Source organism: Xenopus laevis, chromosome 8L, assembly GCF_017654675.1.
Source record: "Xenopus laevis strain J_2021 chromosome 8L, Xenopus_laevis_v10.1, whole genome shotgun sequence".
Classification (NCBI taxonomy): domain Eukaryota; kingdom Metazoa; phylum Chordata; class Amphibia; order Anura; family Pipidae; genus Xenopus; species Xenopus laevis.
This window is the reverse complement of record NC_054385.1, coordinates 89,186,051-89,199,957: the sequence shown is the minus strand read 5'-3', so window position 1 is coordinate 89,199,957 and position 13,907 is coordinate 89,186,051. Positions and strand designations below refer to the sequence as shown.

The 13,907-nt window shown below is 37.2% G+C and overlaps 1 protein-coding gene across 2 annotated transcripts in view; it reads right to left on the bottom strand.

Annotated features, from left to right (window-relative positions):
* Positions 1–6,617: 6,617 nt before the first annotated feature.
* Positions 6,618–13,907, bottom strand: part of XB5959262.L (provisional ortholog of LBH regulator of WNT signaling pathway L homeolog) — a 38,927-nt gene continuing 31,637 nt past the window's right edge. For both annotated transcript variants that reach the window (XM_018230574.2, XM_041573080.1), the window contains exon 4: positions 6,618–8,884. In XM_018230574.2, the coding sequence (XP_018086063.1) occupies positions 8,817–8,884 (68 nt within the window). In that variant the 3' untranslated portion in view covers positions 6,618–8,816. The remainder of the gene's footprint in view (positions 8,885–13,907) is intronic.

The following is a 13,907-nucleotide window of genomic DNA, read 5'->3' as shown; positions in this document are numbered from 1 at the left end:
TATATATATATATATATATATATAGGCATTGATCACAAACCTATGGAACACTGATGGCAATTCCCTTTATCCAAAATGAAAATTGATCTGCAACAGTCCTGTACATGTATAGAATTAACCTGATAATGAGCATGGTATATCTGTCAGAGGAATGAGCAGATTGTGACAATAATTGGGGGGGGGGGGAGCCATGGTGCCAGTGTCTCTAAATCTTTAATGCCTGGGTGTCTATAGGCACTTTTAATACTGTTTCACATACAGAACTCCTCTTGTCTAGTCCCCATAGATGAATGCAGTTATATTGTATCCTATCAGAGGCCTCTCCTTTAACACGACAGAGTACTTACTATTCATTAATTGTTTGTGCAAATGCTCTATTGAAAAGCTGACTAACTCAACAGATGATAATGCTTATCTAGTTCTCAATTTTTTTGATATCCCTGCTGTCATATCCTTGGTCGGTTTCCATAACAACACTTTCTTGTTTATGATACAAGGACAATGTATCCTCACATAGCCCATTTATCTGTCACTGATGTCACTTCGGCAAAGAATGGGAATTTCCGATGCCTCGGGTAACAGTTGTGCTTCTTTGTTTTAGTAATATTAATTGGCAAATAAAGTATATGCCATGCAGGGATTTATTTGCAATTACTGCCTGTTGCTAGACTGGAAGTTGGTATGTTTTTTCCATAGTATAAGCTAAAGGTAAACTCAATAATAATGGCCATTTTTAATTTTTTATATTAACACATGATCTTTTTAAGTTACTGAAAGCCAGCCTGTACCTTGGAAATGGAAAGAGACTAAACAGCCTACAGGCTTAATATCTGCAATGTCTCAAAAACGTATTGTGTTAGGGAAATGAATGCAAAAGCTGTCCATTTAATGTTGCTTCTTTATGTATTGCTTGGTAGACTCTCACACAGTTTATGGGGTTCAACTATATTAGAAACATTTTTTGCACAGCCTTTCTATTTACCCAGTTTTTATTTTCACACTGAACTGTTCCTTTAAGACAATATCAGTTGGGCATGGAATCCTTAGCTAATGATAATAAGAGTAAGTATATTAAATAATTGATTTGATTGTGTCCTCAGTTACTATGGGTGTTCACTGGTTCACAGAAAAGTTGTACAGGCATGAGATTCATTATCCAGAAAACTGTTATCCAGAAAGTTCCAAATTTACAGGAAGGCCGTGTCCCATTTTATCCAAATAATAATCCAGATATTTAAAAATGATTTCCTTTTTCTCTGTAATAATAAAACAGTACCTTGTACGTGATCCAAACTAAGATATAATAAATCCTTTTTGAAAGCTAAACAAGCCTATTGGGTTTATTCAATGTTTACATGATTTTGTAGTGGACTCTAGTAGGGATGAAGATCCATATTATGTGAAGATCCATAATATGGGAAACCCCCGATATCCCTTCAGTTCTTTCGATTTTTTTATTGCTTTCCTCTGCTTTAATATAAAACGGGTAGGGAGGGATTAAGGGTTAATTCGCCCTACGGTGAGATATGACATGACGGGTGAACAAAGAAACATAGCTTTCAAGGAGCATAACAAGTCAGCTGCCATCTAGAAGAAGCAGAAAAACAACAAGGTAGTCGCCTGCTCCTATTTCCTTTTTCCTAAGCGGTTGTTATTCATAATCCTCTTTAAAAGGAACAGTTCATTGTAAAAATTTAAAAATAGGCTGTGCAAAATAAAAAAAAAATTCTAATATAATAAGTTAGCCAAAAGTGTAATCTATAAAGGCTGGAGTGACCAAGGGGTAAATTTATCAAAGAGTGAAGTTCCGCCAGTAGAGTGAAATTCCGCAGCTCTCAATTCATTTCTATGGGATTTTGAAAGGCGTATTTATCAATGGGTGAAAGTGAAAGTTCACCCCTTTGATAAATACGCCTATAAAAATCCCATAGAAATGAAGGGAGAGTGGCGGAATTTCACTCTAGTGGCGGAACTTCACTATTAACTTCACTCTTAAATATACCCCCAAATGTCTAACAGAGCAGAACAGAACACTACTTCCTACTTTTCAGCTCTCTAACTCTGAGTTAAAAGACTTTAAGGGGGGGGGGGGCACATGGCACATAACTGTTCAGTCACTTTGCAATTGATCTAATTCAAAAGCAAACAGTTATGACCCGTGTGGCCCCCCTTCAAGTCACTGATTGGTTACTGCCTGGTAACCAATCAGTGAAAACCAAGAGAGCTGCAAAGCAGTAAGTTGAGTTCTGACTATAATTTTACACATCTGGTCACTTTATAGATTACATTTTTGGTTGTGACTAACTAACAATATTGAAAGCATGTTTTATTTTGCACAGCCTATCTATTTACCCAGTTTTAATTTTTATACTGAACTGTTCCTTTCAAAGTTGAATTTTATTATAGGCTTGTATCCTAATTTCTGGCTGACATGTACACGGATGCCATTTTGCTATAATTGTAGAGAATCCATGGGTATATGAGATGTTTAGGGTCTTTTTTTGTTTTTCTTCACATTCCACACTTTTTTTTAACACCCCTACTTATACTGTAAACAGTAAATATTTAGCAATTACAAAGTATCATTTGGGAAAGGAGTCTTGAGAAATGGCCAATAAAAGCACTAAATAATAAGAGCAATGTCTGAAAATAGAAATGGCAGACGATACTGACAAAGGCTTACTGTGGATTGGAGAATCCAATGAACTGTTCTCTTAAGAAAAAAAGAAGTGTCGGACTAGTCTACCGATTCCTTTTTTTCCCACCTACATTCTGTTTCCATGTATTTCACCATTCTAGAGTTTTGTACAGTACCGTATGCTGTCTGATGATTTCTGCAATTCTGTTGACTCATTCTCAATGTATGACAGAACTGAACACTAGACAAAACTGTTCTGATAGCTGAAAATGTCTAAGTGAACCAAGTAACTGTAATTGATATTATTTATCTTGGCTGCTCTGGAACTAATGTCCATGGAACAACCGACTATAAAAACTGAAATCTGTATATTTTGTGAACTGGAAGTCATTTCATAAATCAACTAACCTCATGTAATTTGCATTTTAATCTTGCAATACAACCTCTTCTGACTTTTCTCTCAAACTTCTCATTAAACTAACTTCAGTAGCACTCCAAGCTGATGGGAAAGTTCAGAAAGAAATATGTAAAAAGAGTTTGATTAGAGTTTTCTTGCTCTGCCTGCTTTTACGAGACACATTAAAACATTACAGGCTCTATAGCCTCACATTTTTTAAAGAAGAATCTACTTTAGAAAAAATTGAAGATGGGAGCTGTTCCAATTCTGACATCAGTATCTGCAGTATCATTGAGATTGTGGTCTTTAGTTTCCTAAGATCAACTGAACACCCATGTCTAGAATAAATATTTCCATCCTGTCTTTGCATGAGAACTTGTATCACTGCCCTATGGTTTCAGCAGAGAATATGGCAAACCAAAGTTGTAACATAATTTGCGTTAATCTGGATGGTTTTGGTTTAGTACATGAGTCAATGATAGATTTTTCAACAGTATGGCCACTCCTCATTCTGAAAATAAGTCATTGGTCTGGTTTAAACTAATAGTTTTCTTTACCTTCTACCTTCTACCTTCTACAGCATTATACAAGCTGTAAGGAGTGGTTATGGGAACTTTTATACTGGGTTTCTGGAAAATTGATCCCGTGCATGTACCTTTTTCTGTAAATATCACAAAACGCACTTTTACATAGCATAGTAGCCAGATGTGACTGCCAGTGATTTGTCACATGTACTAAAGCAGTGGGAATGATCTTCTGCTAGACAATACCATTAAAGTGGATGCTGCACTTAAAACATTATCCACATAAAAAAATGACCTTTTTTGTTAATATTTGCCTTTTTATTCTGTCTCTTTGCAACCTTGAACTTCAAAGGGTAGTTCATCCTTAAGTTAACGTTTAACGTTATAGAAAGGCCAATTCTTAGCAACTTTTCAGTTGGTCTTCATGTTTTATTTTGTATAGTATTTTATAATTATTTGCTCTCCTCTTCTGACTCTTTCCAGTTTTCAAATGGCGGTCACTGACACCGGTAGCCAAAAACTATCACTCTGAGAGGCTACAATTTTATTGTAATTGTTACTTTTTGTTACTTATCTTGCTGTTCAGGCACTCTTCTATTTATTTTCCAGTATCTCATTCAAACCAATGCCTGATTGCTAGGATACATTGTACCCTAGCAACCTGATAGCTGCTGAAATTCCAAACTAGAGAGCTGCTAAAAACAAAGCTGAATAATTCAAAAGCTAAACTTAATAAAAATGAAGACCAATTGCAAATTGTCTCTGTACTAAAAAAAATATTTTTAAAGGTGAACAACACCTTAAAAAAATGCTACCAGTGCTGAAGCCAGCAGCCAAATTGTTTGAAACTTCATTTTTAAATTAGTAACTTAATTTTGTATTATGATATTATGTAATTCAACACCTATAAGGGTCAATTTACTTACAGCACAGCAGTTGCAGGCCCCACATTCAGTTGCATGAAAAATCCCATATATTAAGGTGCCTGTGTTAACATGCACTTCTTGCACTTTCGTATAGTTCTGCTCGGCACCACTGCCTTCCTCCTAACAAAAATCAAGCATTACTATGCCTCTTGACATAGATGAATTCTGAACCAGGTAAAACAGGGTTCCCACAGTTGTCTGCATCAATAGGTACAGCTGTGCCAAAGAATAGGGTGCATGTATCACTCTTACAGGAGTTGTTCCTGCTTCCAGCCATCAATACAACCCCACTACCAAAATCTTTTGACAAAAATATCCAACGTTTTTCTCTTTTGCAAACCAAGACATCTGTATATACTACTAATATTCCTTAGAGACTGCCATACCCTTTTCTGCTATTATCTGGGAATTAAGCCATCAATTATTATGTGCAAGTCGTCTTTCTTCCTTAAAGCTACAGTATGATAAACAAATTCTTTGTAGCATAGCAATTTCCAGTTGCATTTTATCAATAATCAGCTGCTCTTTGTTTTTATAGGTTCTGTCCATTATTAACATATATAAACTGTACACTGTCTTACAGTCCCCCTGGCTATTTTGGTCCCTGCATCTCACCATTGTTCCTGAGTTATTCCTTTGCAGCAAATGCCACTTAGGATGTGTTAAAGGGTTCCAAATATTGCAAAATATGAAGTTGCTTTCTTTTTCTTAAGATGTCTAGTTATAATTATAATTATTAAATTTTTATTTTCTCTTAGTTTGCTTTATTATATAAACATATTAACAGCATAGGGTTCTCAAGACTACAGTGATGCAAGCAATAGTTTTCAGGCAGGTGCTGAAACAATTCTTGTCCATTAAGTTACTTAAAGGAGAACTATAGCCTTAAAGGAATATGGCTGGCAATGTTGAACTATATATATACTGAACATGTTGGACAAGCAGAAAGGTTCAGCAGCCCTAAAACATTAATGATCTATGTCTTCCAGTTGTCCACAGGAGTATCCCATCTTGGATCTTGTTAGGTCATCTTTTAAAGGAATTGTTCAGTGTAAAAATAAAAACTGGGTAAATAGATAGGCTGTGCAAAATAAAAAATGTTTCTAATATAGTTAGTTAGCCAAAAATGTAATGTATAAAGGCTGGAGTGATTTGAAGTATAACATGTCAGTCAGATCACTACTTGCTGCTTTTCAGCTCTCTTGGTTTACACTGACTGGTTACCCTGGCTACCAGGCAGTAACCAATCAGAGACTTGAGGGGGGGCCATATGGGTCATATCTGTTGCTTTTGAATCTGAGCTGAATGCTGAGGATCAATTATAAACTCACTGAACAGAAATGTACCATGTGGCCCCCCTTCAAGTCGCTGACTAGCTCAGAGTTATAGAGCTGAAAAGCAGGAAGTTGGATTCTGGCTGTTTTATTAGACATCTGTTCACTCCAGCCTTTATATATTACATTTTTGGCTAACAAACTATATTAGAAATTTTTTTTATTTTGCACAGCCTATCTATTTACACAGTTTTTATTTTCACACTGAACTATTCCTTTAAGTGATACTGCACATGCTCAGTATGCTCTGGGAAGCTAATTAGAAGCTAGCCTCAGATACTGTCAGAAATCATCAAGCACAAAATGAGGTTTTGGGGAGATACTAGGGGAATCATCAGACAAAAAGAACTTCACTGTTGTGGTTGCCTTGGGCTGGTACATAACCCAATTACATAATATGTAACTTTTTTTGTAATGAATTAGTTGTCTATTAAAAGCAAGGAAATATAATTCTAGCACAATTTTGAACTTCTTTAAATGTTCCAATCCTCCTCTACTGTACAAGACATTATGGATTGCTTTCAGGCACAAACAGAAGAATTATAGTTGAAACCTTGTGGATGTTTGGCCATTCCCAGCATCCCCAAAGTGCCAGTGACAAACTGTAGCTTAGCAACAGCTATAGAGCCACATGCTATAGTTGTTTGACCTAATTTTTCTATACATGTTACTATTGTAAACCAGAAACAGGCAGCTTGTGGCACTTCATTGTCCAGAACGCCCCCAACCTCGAGGAGATACACTGTCAGATAGTGAATAAAATTACTGTCACAAAGTCCAAATTGCACGTCACTGTTATTTTTATCCAACAGCAAAAAATTTTTTATTCAAAATGAATACATAGATATGCAGTAAAAGTTTCATGTGCTTTTTAACAGATGCCTACACATAAATATTTTTTGACATATATCTATGTAAATAAAAGAAAGCTTGATTGTTATTTGAGTGAATCATTGCTGTATGTGTTGTTGTATATCTTTTATTTCAGGTATGATGCAGAATACTGCTTCTCTAGAGCCGTCTTTTTTTAACTCACAAACCTAATTTAAGTCATTTCATTTCCTCCCACACACCCTGGAAATGCCTCTGTGTTCAGATATTTATGATCAAACCCAGTGCAGCTGGCAACAAATCTGCGAGGCCCGTAGCTTTTGCCCTTATGCTTAGGGAACTAAATTAGGAATAAGGAACACATATAGTCATCCCCATTTTTAGCCAAATGGATACACTATACCGCTCTTCCAGCTGATTAATGAAGGATCCATTGTTTATGGGAGATGCTTTGTTTAGTAGTAATATTATTTCAAACATTATTGAAACATCTTCAACATTTGGTTTGTTCTATTTAATTAGGCTGGCCAAACACACCCCGATTTGATTTGACTATTTGGGCTTCTAGACCATATCATACATATGACAATTCTATATTATCTTAAAAATAGTCAGTCTGTCCAAATTGAAAATTTCATCTGCTGATTCCCCTGCTCAGAAGCTGATGATGCATTGGCAGAAGAGGAGTAAAGAAGATCTTCTTCATCGCCTGTCAGACCTTCTCATTTAGCTCTCAGCCCAAACAAACAGAACAATAATATTTGGCCATTGAACAATATCAGTACATTTGGGCATCAGCCAAGTGATGGGATAACCTGAAGGTCAGCAAGGCTATGGCCACCCACCGTAACATGGAAAAAATGGCAACTGCCTTAAATGATAACACAACGACTAAACCTTTAAACCTATTCTTCATGAACTTTAATTTTGCCTACAAAGCATCTAACAGAAACAATTGACCTAGCTGAATAAACTCTACAATCCATCTCTATATAAAGTATTTAAAAATAATATATACATAGTTGGAATGGCTGTTTGGGGGTTCATTCTTTGTATGTTATTCATGTATATTTTTTGTAACACAAAAACAGTGGATCTGAAATTTGTTTATCATCTAACAGTATAAAATATCTGCACACAAAGGGTTATATATATTAAAAAAAAGGAAGCTGGTATAATTCTGGTGGAGCGACTTTTGGAGTTTTATCATTTGCCCATGTTGGGCAGTCCCTTTGCATGAGATTAACTCCAGCTTCCATTTTACTCAGTTCACCCAAAAGTTGGCCAGACACATATCACATATTACATCACAGTGCTAATCTTGCTAACTAGCAGAAAATAAAGGAATTCGTCTGGCATTTCCTGGGGCAGTGATAGGCAATCGTTGGTGCAGAATTCCCAGCATCCTTTCCTAAACTCAGCTAATAAAGGCATGCTGGGGAACCGCATTTCGGAAAGAGATACCAAAGGTACCATACCCTGAAGAGAGCATTATTTCATATGCACGCTTTCTCACTTTTTCCTAGGATGGCAATAAATATAATTTCTATTCTCAAGAAGTTAAGAAGCAATGCACAATCTGAGCCAAGCTTTAAATAAAGCTCAAGAGAGAAGCTAAATAAGAAATTGGCAACAAATGTCAATACAGCTGTTGAGCAACTACAGCTCCATCCAGTTTATCCAGCACATAAATGCTGGGGGTAGTAGTAACACCACAGCCAGTGTAACCCAGGATGCTTAGCCTAACAAATGATATCACAAAGAATTCTGTTGGCTGGAATGCAAATTAAAGGGAAGCCCATTTTTCTATATACACATGGGAAAGATTCAAGTTTTGGAAGCTGTCAAAAAGGACATAAATTATTTGTGTTCAATTCAGACCGAAAGAAATGTGTAAGATGTAGACACAAGCTAAAGCTTCCAAAAGATCCCCTTACTGTTTAATATTTTACAAGCATTTGGCTCTCTAAAAATAGTTGGAATCTCTAGCTACATGCGGCAGATTTAAGCTTCAGTCCTGACAGGATGCGAAACTACAGTAAACTCTGCCAAACGACCCCTGCAAGATTCTTGGAAATCGAAAGGAACAGTTCAGTGCAGTCCCAACTGTTCTTTATATGTTCTAACTACTCAACAGATACTTGAAGATGTTTTACTGTAAGGGATCTAATTATTATCTCCACTCGCTCGGCATCCTGCGTAGCTCCCCTCTTCATAAGCAGAACGTGCAGCACCTGCAAAGATTAAATAGAGAATTCATAAATATGCAGCATGTAAAGCAGTTTCATCTTCAAGTACCAAAAACCATTTCCATTCCACCATGTAATGAATTTAAATTAGAGACATTACAGAGCACAGTGTGTTGTCCCAGTGCCCTGCCTTTAATGAATAGGGAAACCTTACTTTTATTCTAAAATTCAGAACACATGGTTTTGCTTAAAAGAAATCTGACATTTTTGATGGGACAGAAATAAAAATATTCATGCTATGGTTACTATGGAAAGTTTTCTTCTGTTTTTATACATATCCTCAGTTGTGTTGCACAAATCATACTGATAAGGAGAAGTGCAGAACTGAGTAATGAAAGGCAGAACTGAGAAATTCGAAGTACAGATGGTGAGGATAAGAGGCCAGAGGGAGAGTGGATACAGTGATACAGTGCCTTAATACTTTGGCAATACACCTTGGAAATCTAGCCATGTTAATATTCTTTCCCTCTGTTTAAAGATCATATATAAGAATGTAAGGGCCCTCTACATAGAAATTAAGTTACACTATGCTGTTCATAAATCAGAATTTGGACAATACTTTTGTAACAATTTAAGATAAGCAAAGAAGCAATTTTAAAAATTTAAGATAAGCAAGTCTCTTGGGAAAACTGTGACTTGCAGTTTAAAGGGCAATTCACCTTCATTAACAAAACTGTAACAACATATAAAAACCACAGAAATGTGTTCACACTTTCATAACCTGCCAAATTTTGTAAAATTAACATGGTAATTAGGGGGTGTAGCCACAAAAATGGGTGTGGTTTAAAAAAATTCCTCTTCTGGAAAATCTTTTTGTCCCTCTTTCTTTTTCATAAATGTTGGGAGGTATGCCCTACCACCACAACAAATCCCCACGGGCCCCCATGCCCCAAACGCATCATTTCTTCATGTGATCGGGGAGGAAGGGGAGGACAGGAAGTGCAGGAGCTGCTGGCAGTGGGGGATCGGGTCACTTTTTCCCAGTGTCCTGCTGGCCCAGTCCAAACCTGCATAGTTGTACTTGCTTGCATGCACCCATGCACATATCCCAGTACCCATGTACAGTATCAGTAACACTCTGAATTATTAGACTTGCATATGGCAAGAAAGAGAATGTTCAATAGGACTGCTTTAAAACTGTTTGATAATTCTCCCTGAAATAAAAGAAGGTAATTTCTTATGAAAATAGTACAAACTACTGACAAGTGATTTATTTATTCATCCAGCTGTGTTTTTCCTTATCCCATTCCCAAGAATACATTTTCATGAATAAATAATACAAAAAAACACAGCCACGCAAACCTGGAAACGCATGATTAATACCACCAGGCCTCACCTTTAATTCAGACTCCTATAACATATGCAGTTCTGCAGCACATTTAATAATGCATTTCCCAGAGTAACCCACATAAAAAGAATAATCTTCCATAGATTTATATATATATTTACAACAAGCATGTTTCTGCATATTAACCACATATGTAGAATAGACACTACTTTTATGCAGAATACATAATAAGAGCAGCATCTTTTTATGACCACTAGGGGCTGCTAGTGAGGGATGAGGGAGCAAAATTTCCCATTTAGATTTATAAATGTTGAAATGAAGAGAGCAGATGGTCTCTGGAAGCTTGTGATCTGCAGTCCATTTAAAGAAAAATGCATAAAAGACAAACGCATTACAAAGAGACCACAGATTCCTGTCTCCAAGTAATGCCTGTACCCCTTGAAACATGTGATTCATCATCTTTATAGCACTATTATTCAGCAAAGCAAACAGGTAGAAAAAGAAATTATGTTCAAGGTTAATATTGTTATTTTTAACTTTATATTTCTAACTTTATAACAATGCTCATTTGCGTGGTATTCTTACAAGGACAGATTATCAGTGAGTATGTGAGTTAAATGAACAGAAACACCGGGGAATTTACAATGTACACTGGGGGTGGATGCGTGAGAACTGATATTAGAAATCAGTGTAACTTGCAAAGAGGAATAGGCATGTGAATTATAAAAAAACCCCAAAACCGCCATATCCCCTTTAATTGCTTGTATTAATCATTTGCTTACACCTTTATGACCACAGGGTCATGTTCTTTCCACATAGGTCAGGTATATTTCATTAAAAACAATATATAGCTTACAAAATGCAGCCCAATATAAAATGTCAGTCTCTTAGAATATTTCTTGCCGACCCCTCCACAGTCTCTCAACTGTATATGAATCCAAAATCGAGCATATATATACCCCCCAAAAGGGATATGTATAAGAAGTGATCAGCGCCTGTGGCAACAGAAATAAAAAACAGACATAGCGCAATATGTTCACAAATGTGAAATATCACCCCGTGCGTGCACTGGATGTTAAGTGGATGTGTTCTCCCCTTCTTCTTTAAATGACTATTAACGAGGGTATAGAGTGGCAATACAGGTGGACAGAAGAAAAGAAAAGTGCTTTTCCTGTGAAATAAAATATATTCCAAAGATGCAGATGCAGATGCCTCCACCTTCTGTATAAAATGCCTACTTACAAACCACTGCCGTGGTATGGTGTATTTAACATGAATCTCTTTCAGGTTCCTCCTTCAGCGCTCACCACTCCTTCCGAGTTCCCAAGAAGGAATACAAATCGATGATAGTGTAACACCGTTTATTTAAAACATAATTAAAAACAATTAAAATTCACACTCACATTTCCCTTGCGGGTTTTTGCGCATTGAGTCCAAACAACAGTCTTTCTGGGGTCCCCAGGGGCAATCCTGTTAGCTCACTCCAAGCTCTTGTCAGCTCACTTCAGGTGCCTTGATCTAGGTTGTTGTGTCCCCCAAACTATGCCTAACGCGTTTCGCTGGGTGTTACCAGCTTCCTCAGAGGCGTCCTCTGAGGAAGCTGGTAACACCCAGCGAAACGCGTTAGGCATAGTTTGGGGGACACAACAACCTAGATCAATGCGCAAAAACCCGCAAGGGAAATGTGAGTGTGAATTTTAATTGTTTTTAATTATGTTTTAAATAAACGGTGTTACACTATCATCGATTTGTATTCCTGCTTGGGAACTCGGAAGGAGTGGTGAGCGCTGAAGGAGGAACCTGAAAGAGATTCATGTTAAATACACCATACCACGGCAGTGGTTTGTAAGTAGGCATTTTATACAGAAGGTGGAGGCATCTGCATCTTTGGAATATATTTTATTTCACAGGAAAAGCACTTTTCTTTTCTTCTGTCCACCTGTATTGCCACTCTATACCCTCGTTAATAGTCATTTAAAGAAGAAGGGGAGAACACATCCACTTAACATCCAGTGCACGCACGGGGTGATATTTCACATTTGTGAACATATTGCGCTATGTCTGTTTTTTATTTCTGTTGCCACAGGCGCTGATCACTTCTTATACATATCCCTTTTGGGGGGTATATATATGCTCGATTCAGGTATATTTCATCCTACATGCTTTTATCTGCCTTAAACAGACTGAAAAAAATGTGAGGATGCAGTTCAATTTGCATTAAAGGGGTGGTTCAACATTCAAGTAACTTTAAGTATGTTAGATAATGTCCGATTCATAGCAACTTTGCAATTGGTCTTCCATATTTATATTTTATTGTTTTTGAGCTATTTGTCTTGCTCTTTTGCCACTTTCCATTTCAAATGAGGGTCACTTCCCCATCTATAAGCAAATGTTCTGTAAGGCTACAAATGTATTCATTTCTATGCAGACCCTGTCCTATTCATATTTCAGTCTCTTATTCAAATCAATGCATGATTGGTAGAGTAATGTGGACACTAGAAACCAGACTGCTAAAATTGCAAACTGGAGAGCTGCTGAATAAAAAAAGCAAAATAACTCAAAAACCACAAATAATAAAAAAAAATGAAAACCGATTGCAAATTGTCTCAGAATATCATTATTTACATCAGGGCTGTCCATGCGGCCCGCGACCCCCCCTTCTGTGGCCCCCCACATGCTGTGTCTGTTTACCAGAGATTAACTGGCCCCTGCATTGTTTAAACCTCAAATTCTGACTAATCCCTTGTATTGTTCACACCTGTGATTCCCCCTACATTGTTCACACTTCTGACACCTCTATTGTTTATATCCTAAAGGCCTGTACTGTTCACACCTGAGACCCAGACTGAAACTGCCCACATTGTTCATCTGTTCACACCTTATTCAAAATGCTAATGGGGCACCAGCACTGTCACTGTATGTAGTACATTTTAGAATGATAGCTTTCCTTGTCTCCTGCTCTGTTCTGCCTTCCCTCCCTGTGTGTGACATTCTCTACTTACTCAGTGCTGCTTGTGTGTGCCATTCTCTGCTTGCCCTATGCAACCTGTGGAATGTAAGCCTGTTAGGGGTTTGTTCTTGGGGTTTGTTAGCATTTGGAAATTGTTGTTAAGGGCCCCTAAGGTGTTTAATCATGTATTGGGGGGTTGTTGTATTATCCACAGGGGAGGATGAGGCATATGAATTTAAGGGTATGTTTTAACACAACTTCAATTTTTCACATATGAGTGATGAGGGATTTCCCTGCAGTGAGCACCAACCATTTGGTTTTTTTGGGTGCTACCACCGTTAATGTGGATATGATCTTAAAAGTTCCTGTGGTAACATGGGTATGGTTTACAGTGGGTGTGGTTTAAAAGGGGGAGTGGACAACACTGACTTCTATTATCGGCCCTCCACCACATAGGCCAGTAAAATGTTGGCCCTCGGTACCACACAAGTTGGACAGCACTGATCTACATCATACTAAAAATGAATTCAAAGGTTTATAACCCCTTTAATGCATATGCCTTGGAGTTGTATATTTCTGTCAAAGGTATTCTCTGTAGTGTGGAACAAAGAGGAATAGACAAAATACAGGGTCAGATCATAAAAGTAAGATTTTCCACTGCAAAGCACAACTTTCCCTTTTTGATATAGTCTTTATGGGAGCAATGGCCAGCTCCATGTTGTAGCACTCATCATCTCCAAATGCACTCAGATCATCCCAGTGGTGGTCAA